Source organism: Squalius cephalus (assembly GCF_949319135.1).
Source record: "Squalius cephalus genome assembly, chromosome: 25".
NCBI lineage: Eukaryota > Metazoa > Chordata > Actinopteri > Cypriniformes > Leuciscidae > Squalius > Squalius cephalus.
This window is the reverse complement of record NC_137146.1, coordinates 20960855-20975547: the sequence shown is the minus strand read 5'-3', so window position 1 is coordinate 20975547 and position 14693 is coordinate 20960855. Positions and strand designations below refer to the sequence as shown.

At 44.9% G+C, this 14693-nt stretch overlaps 1 protein-coding gene across 15 annotated transcripts in view; it reads right to left on the bottom strand.

The window, feature by feature from the left end:
- mak (male germ cell-associated kinase) overlaps positions 1-14693 on the bottom strand; it is a 51397-nt gene that overhangs the window by 10326 nt on the left and 26378 nt on the right. For 9 of the 15 annotated variants that reach the window (XM_079863678.1, XM_079863688.1, XM_079863691.1 and 6 more), the window contains 4 exons: positions 13728-13895; positions 9233-9481; positions 1780-1976; positions 1346-1488 (listed from right to left, as the gene is read on the bottom strand). In XM_079863678.1, the coding sequence (XP_079719804.1) occupies positions 1346-1488; positions 1780-1976; positions 9233-9481; positions 13728-13895 (757 nt within the window). The remainder of the gene's footprint in view (positions 1-1345; positions 1489-1779; positions 1977-9232; positions 9482-13727; positions 13896-14693) is intronic. The other 6 variants (XM_079863689.1, XM_079863680.1, XM_079863679.1 and 3 more) reach the window with 1 other exon arrangement.

The window sequence follows — 14693 nt, the reverse complement described above, 5'->3', positions numbered from 1 at the left end:
TTATTGTATACAGCGCGCAAGGTTTATGCACATGCTCCAAGTCTTCTCCGTTTTTAGTGTATCTCTGTGGCAGAATTACAGCACCACATACTGGTCTGGCATGTATACTACATCGTTTTGAGTCGGTTTCAGTGGTTTCTTGTGTACGCATATATTTCTTGAGACAAATTTTTTCTAGAATGAGGGGAAAAAAAAAGATCGGATAGGAAAAGCTCTGGCTTCGTGTGGATGTGGCCTAAGTGTACGTCGGAAACCACGGCATGATTGTACAAAGTTACCATTACCAATAATATGTTCTAGAATGAGCAAGTAGAGCACGGCCGCCGCCTATATCGATTGACCAAGACTGACGAGTTTGTGATTATGAGATTTGTATACCCGGCCGGTGTGTAACAAAGTGTTATAGGAATCCGAATGAACGAGTGTAAATTCATTAAAGAGTTAATTAGAATAATCAAATGCACAGCTAAACTATTATATAAATGACCAATAATCAATTAAAAATACTTTGCCATACTGAAAAGACCGATCTCGCAGTTATCCTTCACCCGCTCTATTGGAAACCGTCGTTGGGCCGACTGGGCGGGCTTTACATTGTCACTCCTCAGTCGAAAAATTCGGACTAAAAATGGCTTTCAGCACGACTTAAATAGATAGGCTGAAAAGTAGTAATTTGTCTGTGCAGGTGCACAGATGTGAACCAATCAGGCTTCAGTATTCAGAGAAAAACTGAGTTTCCCCCATAAGCGTCAGAGAAACTGACACAATGCTTGTTCCGGTTATATCACTTTACCGTAATAGCCAGTGTGTGCGCGAACCGCAAAATAACATGGCGGCTAGATTGACTGTGCATTTCGAGGTGGAGCCTGGCTTGACCGCAGTTATTCGAAGCAAGAGGGAGCGTCCGCTCATTTGCATTTAATAAACAAACGAAAACAGCGTGTTTTTGCACCCAAATAGGGGCTTTTAAAACATCCTATAATAAATTATCTGTGGGTTATTTTGAGCTGAAACTTCACAAATTCTGGGGACACATGAGATTTACATCTTTTTAAAAAGGGGTATAATAGGTCCCCTTTCAGCAAAATAGCCAAAAAGGGTGTTCACATACACAGTGATTTGCTACATGAAAGGAATATCTGTTTACCATTCCAAATGATCTTTATACGCAGGGTTATTAATTTAAAAAAAAAAATTAGGAAAAGCTGTGTCAGGAATTGCATTGTGCTTGGGTTTGATATGCATTGATTATCATTCACGATATGATGTATTGTGCACCACTGCAATTTATACACAAAAGATCAATCACCACACATGAAGTGACTAAATCCAACTGAGACCTTACCTGGCAGGTATCTGGACTGGCGCAGGTAATGTTGTCTGGCTGAAGAGGTGACATGGTGACTGGAGTCCGGCTGGTTCAGTCTGCTGGTGTTCGGTAACTTGGTTACAGTGCTAAATGTGTAAAGGGGTTTCTGGTCCTTGGGCCTGCAAAGTTTTCATAGCATAAAAGAAGGAACGAGTGAAATCTGTAATGGAATAATTGAAATGGAAAGTGAAATAGAGAAACACAAAAGCCCTGTTCTCAAACCTAGTCAGCAGCCATTATACTAGATATTATTTGTAGGTTTCATAGGCATGTTTGTAGGTCAGTTAACAGCAAGGCTGCATACTAGGTTTTAGAATAGTGTGCTCATTGAAATGTGCTATAGATGAAATCAGTGTAAATACTGCTGATGTTAATCTTTGAATATAGCTGTGGAGTAGTTTCTATCATACTGTGGAGTACTTTTCTCCTCCTCAAGACCTTTGCTGGGTTTTTTAGAGAGGGAAGCTGCGGTATCAGAGCAGTCAGACTCATCCCAGCTGTCTGATGGTTTCATGTTTGACTGTCCCCACCTTCTACGACCGTTCTTCAGTCCAATCAAACTGTTCTCACCCCCGACCACCTCATGTTGGGAAAACAAAGCATAATTCTGCTGATGTTCATATGGGTATTCAAATGCAACCGAGAACTACTACAGGAAATCTTTAAGAGTATATATATTATATATATATATATATATATATATAATTTAATTTTTATTTTGGCTTATATAAGTAACAGACTGTACCTCAACATACCAACATGTTGGGTCATTTTATTTTTTATGCCTATGTACTGCAACTGTGACATTACTACAGAAAATAATTTCACCCATCATAGAGGTGCATGGATTTCTGTTTCTGGTTTATGTGTAACTGATGTAATTCCTGTGAAAAAGGAAAAGGGGCTGTATAGAAAATTGCATATCTTTCATGTCCCATTTTGGTATCCTCACGTGGGAACCAAAGAGTAACTGGGTTTCTTTGCTTTTTTTGTTTTTGCTGATCATGTCATGAGTTGATTGGATATACCGTAATTTTGCAAAGACAAGGTTGGCAAGTGATTCTAATACAACTGTCTCATAGTAACATATAAAAGGTATTAAGCCCAATTTATACTTCTGCAACAAACTCATGCCGTAGCTACGTCGTAAGCTGTGTGTAGCAGGCGTACCCTTCAGCGTACCCTGACGTGCACCTCCAAAAATGTAACAACGCGTCAGTTCTACGCGAACCGCAAGCACTGTGATTGGTCTGCTAGAACCGCTCCCTCGGGTTACACATGCTCCCTCTGCATGTGTAACAGCACGCCAACACGGACAATGACGCAGTATAAATGAAAGTAAAAATGAAAACGTACTCTGTTACTAACGTAACCTCGGTTCTCTCTAGAAGAGGGAACGAGTACTGCGTAATATCTTACGCTAGGGGAAAATCTCTTTTCCTCGAGATACTGAAGCCAAAAATTATCCTTAATTTTGAAATAATGTAAAACGCGTTGCGGCAGCATGCAGACATAGGCAAGATGGCTCGCACGCCTATTGGCTGCCCTGCGGCAACTGCAGCAGCCTATTGAGAGAGGCCCTTCGTGACGTCAGTGGGCTTCGCGCCCACTGCGTCACGTCCCGTCGAAACGGGCGTGGCTTGGGCCTATAAATACAGCTCGACAGGCTGGTAGAATCTGGTTTTTCATCGCCGAAGCAAACCAGAGCGTGTTGTATGCACGGCAAAGATACGCAGTACTTGTTCCCTCTTCTAGAGAGAACCGAGGTTACGTTAGTAACAGAGTACGTTCTCTTACGAGAGGTCTCTCGTACTGCGTAATATCTTACGCTAGGGGAACACAGTGTAAAACGCTGTGCGTGCTGAAATCCAACACCAAAGTCCCAAGGGCAGGTGCCCGGGGCTCATATAGTGCACAATCAGCAGAGAGTCCGGGAAAGAGGGGCTAGAATAGCATCATTCCCATAACAAGTAGCATCCTATGAGGAGCAAGTTATATCAACAGTGTTCCACACAGTCAGGGTGAAAGAACTCGGCCTGGGCTGGTGAATATTATGGGTCTTACACACTGCCCATAGAGTTATTTAATCGATCAGCGAGCGGTGCTCAAGCAGTTTCAGTGTTCTGAGCCGGTAGCATCGGGGCAGACAGTACTGATTTATTAGACCGAAAGCAGCTTAGCCTGCAAGGCGGGAACCTCTAGGTTATAAAACCTTATAAATGTAGACGGGGAGGCCCAGCCTGCCGCCATACAGATATCCTGCAAGGCAATCCCATTAGACCAAGCCCATGACGAGGCCATGCCTCTTGTGGAGTGCGCTCTGACACCTAACGGGCACTGCAGGCCCTTAGAAGCGTAAGCCAGCGCTATAGCATCTACTATCCACCTGGATAGACTCTGTTTCGACGCAGCTAGTCCCTTAGAACGTCCGCTGAACGAAACAAAGAGCTGCTCCGTCTGTCAGAAGACAGTCGAGCGAGACACATAAGCCCTTAGTGCCCTGACCGGGCAAAGGAAGCTCGCGTCCTTCTCCTCACTATGGACCGGCAGAGCTGACAGGGAAATCACCTGAGCCCTAAACGGTGTGTTGAGGGATTTAGGAACATACCCGTGCCTTGGTTTGAGTATGACTTTTGAGTCATTTGGCCCAAACTCCATGCACGTCGCGCTCACTGAGAGCGCTTGCAAGTCCCCTATACGCTTTACCGAAGCGAGAGCCAAAAGAAGCACTGTCTTGAAAGACAAGTGTTTGATATCTATTGATTGAATTGGCTTGAATGGGGCACCTTTCATGGCTTCCAACACCGTAGAAAGGTCCCACATGGGGACTGAGGGAGGTCTGGGAGGATTCAGCCTCCTAGCTCCTCTAAGGAAGCGGATGACCAGATCGTTCCTCCCAAGTGACTGGCCAAGCGTCGGTCTAGTAAACGCTGCTATGGCCGCCACGTAAACCTTGAGCGTGGATGGGGTTCTGCCCCTATCCAGTAGCTCTTGCAGGAAGGAGAGAACCCCCGTCACCCCACAGTCTAGGGGTGATATGCCACGAGCTGTGCACCAGCTAGAGAACACAGACCATTTCGAGGAATAGAGCCGTCTAGTAGACGGTGCCCTAGCCTGCGTGATCGTGTTTAACACTCCCACCGGGAGGTTAGCGGGTACCCGTGTATGGCCCATGCATGTAGGGGCCAAAGTTCTGGGCGAGGATGCCAGATCGAGCCCTTGGCCTGAGAGAGGAGGTCCCTCCTCACTGGTATCGGCCATGGGGCAGTGCTTGTCAGCTGCATCAGAACTGGGAACCAAGCCTGGTTCTTCCAGAATGGAGCCACAAGTAGCACTGAGCATCCGTTTTCCCTGATTCGCTCTAACACCTGAGGCAGGAGCGTGACGGGAGGAAAAGCATAGAGCGGGCAGCGGGGCCAGACGTGGGCCAGACGTGGGCCAGCGCGTTCCTGCTCCTGGAGAAAAACTCCGGACAGTGAGCGTTTTCTTGAGACGCAAACAGGTCTACCTTCGCGCTGCCGGATGTCTTCCACAGCAGTTGGACTGTCTGCGGATGTAGAGACCATTCTTCTGCCAGAACATTGTTTCTGTACAGTCTGTCTGGTCCCACATTCAGGTGGCCTGGCACGTGCGCTGCTCTCAGCGAGCGCAGATTGTGCTGAGCCCAGACCAGGAGGCGTTCCGTCAGCCTGTAAAGGTTTCGGGACCTGATACCTCCCTGGCGATTTATATAGGCCACCACCGACATGTTGTCCGAACGGACCAAGACGTGGTGTCCTTTTATCTGGGGACAAAAGCGCTTCAGCGCGTTGTCGACTGCCATCATCTCCCGGCAGTTGATGTGTAGAAGCTTTTCCCGTTCTGACCACTGGCCGAAGAACGGTCTGCCCTCGAGCAGCGCTCCCCATCCCGAAGTGGAGGCGTCCGTAGACACTACCTTCACACTCGAAGAAGTCCCCAGGCTTACACCTGACCGGTACCAGCCGGTCGCTCTCCAAGATTTCAGAGCTGAGACGCATTTCTGATCGACCTTGAGGCGATAAAGACCGGAGGTCCACGCTCGACGTGGTACTCGCGCCTTTAGCCAGAACTGCAGTGGGCGCATGCGGAGCAGACCCAACTGGAGAACTGATGATGCTGAGGCCATGAGACCCAGCATTTTCTGAAACTTTCTGAGCGGGACTAGAGTGCCACAGCGGAAGGATTTCATCATGCGCTGAATATTCAGTCTGCACTGTGGCGATAGTTGTGCTGTCATAGACTGCGAGTTCAGTTCTGTGCCCTGAAAGATATTCTCTGACTGGGAGACAAAGAGAACTCTTCGCCCAATTGACTTTGAGACCTAGATTCTCGAGATGTTCGAGTAATATGGTCCTGTGTTCTATGAGCTCTGAGTGTGATCGAGATAGAATCAGCCAATCGTCCAAGTAGTTCAAAACTCGCATGCCCCGAAGTTTCAGGGGTGCAAGTCCATGCACATTGTAAATGTACGGGGTGCCAGGGACAGGCCGAATGGCAGGACTGTGTATTGATATGCCTGGCCCTCGAAGGCGAATCTCCGATTTTTGGAGATTCGCCTTCGAGGGCCAGGCATATCAATATGATGTGTTGTGACGTTATTTGTATTTGAAAATACGCGTCCTTCAGATCTATCGACATAAACCAGTCCCCTTGGCGAATTTGCGCGAGGATTTTCCTGGTTGTGAGCATTCTGAACCGGCGTTTCGAAAGCACTCTGTTCAGCTGCCTTAGATCTAGAATGGGTCTGAGACCCCCGTCTTTTTTCGGTACCAGAAAGTATCTGCTGTATAGACCCCCTTCGCTCTGAGCTTGAGATAAAGGCTCTATGGCCCCTTTGCTCAACAGTTTCGCTATTTCGGCTCGAAGTAGATGTGCTACTTCCTTTTCTACCGTAGTTTCGATTTGCGCCGCATAACGGCGGGGACGTTGAGCGAACTGGAGCGAATAACCTCTTTTTATAATGTTCAGCATCCATTCTGATACCCCGGGAAGCTTTGCCCATGCACTTGCACGAATAGCTAGGGGTTGAATGAGATCTGGGCACTGGCCGCGACATAATGGCGACCGGAGAGCTTCGGTATGCTGTAACATAGACGCCGTGCTTGCAGCGTACGAGGCGGGGGGCGCGCTGATCACAGCGGGCAGCCTGCCCGCGCTCGACTCTCTTGTAGCGGCTTGCTGAGAGAGAGTGAGCGGGGTGAGCCCTGTGGGGCTTGTCATGTCTGTGAGTGAATGTGGGCGAGGGACAGCGGGCACATTTACTATACTGAGAACACCGTCGGCTTGAGCCGACTGTATGTGCGTTGGTTTCATTTTTACAGAAACCGTGAGACATGCAGTGTGCAGTGTTTGTGGGCACTGGGTCGTGGGCACATTCACTACATTTAATGCACAATCGACATGAGTCGATTTTATGTGTGCGAGCCCTGGAATGTGGCGGGCTGTGCTTGCATGTAGGAATGAGCACTGGGCTGTGGGCATTTTTACTACACTCATAACACCATCGGCCGTGGCCGGGGGGGGAACCCCGTGGGGCCTGTCATGTCTGTGAGTGAATGTGGGCGCGGGGCAGCGGGCACATTTACTACACTGAAAACACCGTCGGCCTGAGCTGACTGTATGTGTGTTGGTTTCGTTTTACAGAAACCGTGAGACATGCAGTGTGCAGTGGGCACTGGGTCGTGGGCACATTCACTACATTTAATGCACAATCGACATGAGTCGATTTTATGTGTGCGAGCCCTGGAATGTGGCGGGCTGTGCTTGTGTGTAGGAATGAGCACCATCGGCCGTGGCCGGAATACCAGAAAATACACTCTTTATGAGATATATCTGGGCTGCCGTAAAAACGGCGTTTGTGTGCAGGCAAACGGGCTGTGGTACCGGCTGGTTTTCTGCAAAATACACTGGAACAGTCGCATTTTCTGGAACTGAACGAGCAAGAAGTTTTGGTGGAAGTCTGGCCGCAGCGGGACTTGAACATCGTCGTTTTCCTAGGTGGGCTAGGAAGACTTTGAGGCCTCCGGCTTTATCTCACCATTGAGTGCAACGCAGGTGCAGCCTGTCCAGCGGGGGTGTAAGCGCGACTGTGCATGGCTGAAGTTGTGCGGCAAGCTTTGGCGAATAGCCAGATAGCGTCATCATGTCTTGTGACGGCGTTTGTTTGCAGGCGTGCACGTATTATAACAGGCTTGTTTACTGCAATATTGATATTTCCAGTCGCCTGAACTTAGGAGGGGACTGAGAAATGTGTGAGAAATGGTTGGTCCGGCCTCGGCGGGACTAAAAACACTCTCTTTCCTCCTTTCGCCGGTGAGTGACACACGCGAACGGGGCGTGAGGGGCGGGGTAGCTTTCTTGTAACGTAAAGAAAGCTAGCCCGTTGCAGGAAACATCCATCCACATAGACGCGGCTTCTTCATCGTCATTCATGACGGAAGCGGCGGCAGACTGTGGCCGCTGTCCGTCAGTGAGAGACTCGGGCGAAGTTGGCGGGCGAAGCGGTGAGCTTTTGCTGGTTGGAGGAGGTTCCGGGACCCGCTGAGCACGGCGCTTTTACTGCGCGGCACCGCAGCGGGCGGAGGTGCAGTCTCGGCGAAAGATGCCAGGCGACTCCTCAGAGTCACCATGGGCATCAGCTCGCAGTGAGGGCATCAGCTCGCAGTGAGGGCAGCCGCCGTCAGCGAGCACGAGAGCTGCGTGATCCTCACCCAGGCAGGAAGCGCAGATGACATGGCAGTCCCCGTCGCTGAGTGGGGCTCGACACGAGCCACAGAAGATACGAGGCATCTTAAAAAAGACGCTTGGCTCTTTTAAAATGAGGGTGTGAGTCGCAGAGGCGAACACACACTAGAAAAGGATATACACGCCGGATAGCGTAGCAGGAACGGCGACTGAAGGCGGCGAGTTGTCGGCCAGCAGCTTCAGATGCAAAGGCTCGTCCCACAGAAGGCTTTCTCAGACGGCGCGGCTTCTTCCTCTCAGGATTCAGCGATGCGTGAGCTCCGCTGAAGAGATGAAAAATCAGATTCTACCAGCCTGTCGAGCTGTATTTATAGGCCCAAGCCACGCCCGTTTCGGCGAGACGTGACGCAGTGGGCGCGAAGCGTCCCCATTGGTTCTGACGTCACGTAGGGCCTCTCTCGATAGGCTGCTGCAGTTGCCGCAGGGCAGCCAATAGCCGCGCGAGCCGTCTTGCCTATGTCTGCATGCTGCCGCAACGCGTTTTACATTAATTTCAAAATTAAGGATAATTTTTGGCTTCAGTATCTCGAGGAAAAGAGATTTTCCCCTAGCGTAAGATATTACGCAGTACGAGAGACCTCTCGTAAGAGAACCAACGCATAGCCTACAGTTTAGAGGCTCCGGCGTAGGTCCGACGCAGAAGTATAAATCAGCCTTTAGTGATATAGTTACACTACAGGTCAAAAATTTATTTTTGATTAAAATGACTAAATTACTAAATATTTCACAATTTAGTCATTTTAATATTATTATTTTTGCAATTTATTCCTGTGAAATCCTTCAGAAATCATTCTAATATGATTACATGTTTAATAAAAACATTAAAAAACTTAAAAAAACTATTGATCTGTACAAACTTTTGTATATGTTAACAGCTTGACAATGAGTTGCCTATTTTCAACATTCATTCATGGTGTTGTTTAATTGCCCCATTGATTTCCAATGCTTTGATTAAAGATTGTGAGGGCACATAATTAAAAAAAAATTATATGCAGATACATTATTTATAATAAATACTGCAATATTCCATTAAAAAAAAATAAGGATTGCCTATTTTGATTTCATGGTGACTTTAAATTTGATATAGATGTTTTGTACCTTTTGTATGTATGAAGCGAGAGGGTCTGTCTGAGAGAGAGACTGAGGCAGAGGAATCTGCTGCAGTGGATGATGGGAGTTTCTACTTTGGCCTTTAATCTGTGATGGCAGCACTGTTTCTGAGACACACTGCAGCTCTGATCTGGGTTCACTGGGCAGGACGGTCTTTATCTGAGCCTTCCGTACATCAGGGGTCATGGGACGGGGACCCAAAACTTGTCCCACTTGGAAGTAGGGGTATCTGAGTGCCTGAAATGATGTTTAGAAACAATTACTTACACAAACAAAGATTAAAAAATGATGCTTGTTAATGTCTAAAATGAACTAAATTAAAATAATAATCCTTTCAAGACCGTTTGTGTTAGGTTTGGTTTGATGAACCACCCCCTTCCTCCATTGCTCACAAGTCTCTTTACATATTTATATTACATATTATTAAAAGGGTCTAAACAGTGACACTTTTTTTTTCCAGATGTACAGACCACAGTTAATACTAGTGGCATCTGTTTATCGCCATAGCTAGGTAACAGATTTGATTTGCCATTTTAGATGCAAAGAATGTGAGATGCTTGCTGTGGAAAGAAGCATTATACTATTATTAGTAGACAATCATGTAATACTTCTACATCATTAACCCTTTGACACGAACGATCACACCGGTGTGATCAGTCTAGGCTGGTCCCTGGAGTGTACAATCACACCAGTGTGATTAGAACATTCAGTGCATCACGTGATCAACTGCTAAATTAAAATGTGCTTTCGTGCTTTGACTGGAGCTGATCCAGAGACGGACGCGCTCAGTGCTTGTCATATATCACAACTATTCACTGTTTTCAACCACGTTTACAGATCCGATTCTCTGAACTGTGGCATAAACTAACATGGTGGCAGAATAAAAGCGATACATATGTCATCAGGGCTCAACAATAAGGACTGCCTGATGGCCCAGGGCCAGCGTGAAAGACACTCGGGCCAGTTAACGGAAATGTCACTTGCCCGATCGGGCCAGTGCTGCATCTTCATGGAAGTTGATCATTTGCGTGTTTTTAAGCCTCACCTATTTCAACATTCAAGCGCATGTAGACGCTAAAGCACCTGCGTCTCTCAGATTGGTACTCGCGCTACAAACTAAACGTTTACCGTTAGTTTAAAGCAGCTTGCCCCGTCAGACGCTCTGACAGATAGATGTGCTGACAGATAGATACTTGCACTGCTGTGTAATGTGTTTGATATGTTGTGCTTTCCACAGTGCATAACCTATATTTCACAGGTATATATTCTTCATCTGTAAATGTTAGAAACTCGTGCAAATATTTTCCATTTTGTGGAAATCTCCACCAAACTCCACAGATTTCTGTGAATGCCGCCACGCACATGCGCGAAAAACAGACGGAGCACAATAGAATAGGAGCGCAATAATTCGGACTAAAATATACATATTGCTAAAATATTTTTTGTTGAACAATAAATGTGCCGTATGTAGAATTTTAAACCTACAAGTAAGAGTATTTTTATGATAGCAGTAACTGTAAAGTGACTATTGTAATGGGGTAGACCTTATCAAATGTAGGTTAATTAGTTTTTGCTTTTGTTTGTATTTATTTAAATTTTTAGTTTAGTGAATTGAAAAATAAAATCATTATTTTGTTTTTAGATTATGTTACAATGTTAGAATGTAATGTGATTTTAACCCATTTTTGCACATAATATACTATTATTATTATTATAATATTGTAATTTGTTATTATTTTAATACTGACTGGTTTTAACAATATTTAAAGGGGGGGTGAAATGCTCATTTTCACTCAATCTCCTGTTAATCTTGAGTACCTATAGAGTAATATTGCATCCTTCATATCTCCAAAAAGTATTTTGTTTTATTAAATTTTTAACATAAAGATAGGCTGTACCGAGTCTTTCCGGAAAAAAACGAGCGGCTGGGGGCGGGCCGTGTGGGCGAAGCTTAGCTGTGCTAACGCGCCAAGCTAGTGACAACACACAGAGACATTTGTTCAACAAACAGTTTTACTCACCGTCCGGTTCCAACGCACGACCGCGAATTTTTATCATTGTGACTGCTCGATCCTTAAGCATTAGACGATCTGCAAATCCGTAGATCTGGGCTTTGTTTATAAAACAATCATCGTCGAAATGCAGGGAACAACAGTCTTTACACAACTCCGTTTATGCTCAGGAAAACAAACTCCATCCACGGGTTCCTTAACGCTGGATTCTTTGGGAATCTGTGCAGGGTTGTCTTGCCCTGGCAACCAAAAACACACTTCTTTGGTGACATTGACTTCCCAAAAGCCGGGCAGGGCGCTTTGATGGCGAACTGCTTTCACTCTCTTGCTCTAGTCTACGAGTGCGCGCGCGGCCGCGATCTTACCGGAGAAGTGCCCTTAGGACCCATATAAGGACATTCCGCCCTATCTTACGTAAGACAGAGCCATACTCGAAAAAAACTTTCCGAAACTTGTGACAAACCGGAAGGAGTATTTTTGGAACAAAAATACTCCTTCAAACGTACAACTTAGTTTTTGAAACTTTGTCCATGTTTAGCATGGGAATCCAACTCTTTACCAGTGTAAAAAACTCAGTATGCATGAAATAGCATTTCACCCCCCCTTTAAAATTTATGAGGTTAGGCTAGTAGTTTTGGTGTCATAACCTTATTTATTAAGGTGAAATGGATCAAAAACAACTGAAGTCAAGTCAAGTCATCTTTATTTATATAGCGCTTTTAACAATGTAGATTGTTCCAAAGCAGCTTTACATTGATAATAGGAAATTCAAGTAAAAAGTTTTGGCTTTATAGTAGCTCTAGAATAAAGTTATTGTCCAGCTTAAGTTAGTTTGATTGATTCACTTCTGTCGCAACTATCATTAGTTATTAACTTAGGGGCCGCTAACACGACACCGTTTTAACAGAAAACTCTTAAGTTCTTTTGAGCAAACTTCAAAAACGCGAACCAGTGAGAATGCAGATGGCGTGCACATGCGTATTACGAGTTCAGTCTATAGGGATGTGCGTTTGAATATATGTGTGGAGGCGTGTAGTAGTCCTTCCCTACAAATCAACCCTCAACATACTACTTGTCTGGCCTTAAAATTAATAATACAGAATTTTTATCGCTTCCACGTAGCCACGCGAACTGGAATTATCCCGACAACGCTTTATCTGTAGATAGGTAAAGGGAGGGGAGGGAGGCCTTCACTTGACATTTCAGGACTGCGCTGTCATCGCGTCCAGGTGCAGGCCCTTCATCAGATCTGGATACAGCCTGGATCCGGCGGACTGCAGTAAATCTCGGGATAATCAGAGAGACTAATATTAGCGTAGACGCCATTCTTCTTATGATGTAACGAGTACATCAGGATTTATGGAAAGTGTTCCCGGTTCCGGCTGACCTAATCTATGCAGCCTAACATTGAATTATAAAAGTCTATAATGTGTTATGTGTATGCTAGGTCAAAGAGATGTGTTTTTAGTCTAGCTTTGAACTGACAGAGTGTGTCTGCTTCCCGGACAATGTTAGGAAGACTGTTCCAAAGTTTTGGTGCTAAACAGGAAAAGAATCTACCGCCAGCATTTGATTTTGATAATCTAGGTATTATCAACTGGCCGGAATTTTGAGATCGCAATAGACGTGAGGGACTATAATGCATTAAGAGCTCGCTCAAGTACTGCAGAGCTAAACCATTTAGTGCTTTGTAGGTAATCAGCAATATTTTTTAAATTTATACGATGTTTAATAGGGAGCCAGTACAGTGTTGACAGAACTGGGCTAATATGGTCATACTTCCTGGTTCTGGTAAGAACTCTAGCTGCTGCGTTTTGGACCAGCTGTACTTTGTTTATTAAGCAAGCAGGGCAACCACCCATAATAGCATTACAATAATCTAGCCTTGATGTCATGAATGCATGGACTAGATACTAGACACGTGACTTTCAAATGAAAGATTAGTATCAAAGAGCTTGGTTCCTAACCAATGACGAAGACTTGACAGAGCAGTCATCATGTCTAAGTGTTAGACAGTATTAGTCTAGATTATTTCGTGAGGAAGTTTTTTGTCCAATAATTAGAATTTAATCTAAAACAATAACGAAGCCGATTTAATTTAATTTAATTTATTTATTACTTTTTTTGTGTTGGGGCCAGTAAAATTTTGGCAGGGCAAGTAAAAATTTCAACCACTGGCCCATTCGGGCCAGTATAAAAATTCCTTAGCGTTGAGCCCTGGTCATACAGCGCTATTGTGGCTGCGGTGTGTCACGTGACAAGCATGACAAGCCCGCCATGGAAATAATAAGGTGATGCGTTCTAAAATAATGGTTGCCTTAAAAAACTCACACTGGGGGGGTCAGCTAGAATATTTTAAACTTACATGTGAAAGGATTAATAGTGGTTGACTGCGAGTTCTGAAACTTTTGTCAGATCAAATACCAAACTGCAATCTGTCCTGGAGTCCACATGAACACATACGTATGTACCTTTGCAGCAGAGGGTCTTTTCTTTGGGTCCCAGTGGAGGAAGTCTCTCATGAGGTCTAAAGCCTCATTGGTGGCGTTGGGGATCAGAGTTTTCAGTGGTGTAGGAACACACTGGGGAAAGCGGAAGTTCATCGCAGCAGCTAGTTGATAACCCTCCGGCCATTCTGACTGCAAGGGAAAATAATCAATGTTTATTACATCAAGCACTCTTTACCAATTTACCCATGAAACTAAATATTTTAATAGAGATGAATTAAATAAAACACATCATAAACTGATCACAGACAACAAATCATTATTAAAGTCGCATTTAGCTCAACCTCATATATGAAGGATGCCTGGAGGTCAGTCACTACAGGCCCAAAATCTTATGCCACCAGCTAATTTTTCACATACCAGAGTATGTGAAAAATTGCGGTGCAAAATTGCAACAATTTACACTCTGCGCTCTAAGCATTCAATAATCACTCCATTTCAGCTCCACTCCGGGTTCACCATTTCCCACTCCACTTCTCGCTCACTGATATCAGAAACAACGATCCGTCTTCACTCCCTGAGGAAATTTGCGGCTAAAGTATTATGCTTTGAAATCTCACAAAAGTTCTGTTCATAACATATATTAAGCTTATTAGATGGTTATCAGCATTAAAAGTTAAATATCATTGCTACTTTATGCAGAGCAAAGATGAAAATAACAGTACGTTTTCATCAGTTATTTTATCATTCTTACAGATTTCTGCTCATTCGAAATAGGATACAGATAAAGTAGAACTGTAAGATTACATTTGTTTGAATGCATTAGTGAAAGAGCAATTGAGTGTGTAAATAAGTGCTACCTGTTTAAAATGTGCTTTCACCCGATCATATTTAGTAGCCTATTTATAAGTACAAACAAACTCCTTGAGAACTATAACCACCCGCTCATGTCCATTGCCGTCATCATAACCTCCACATTCTTTATGATTT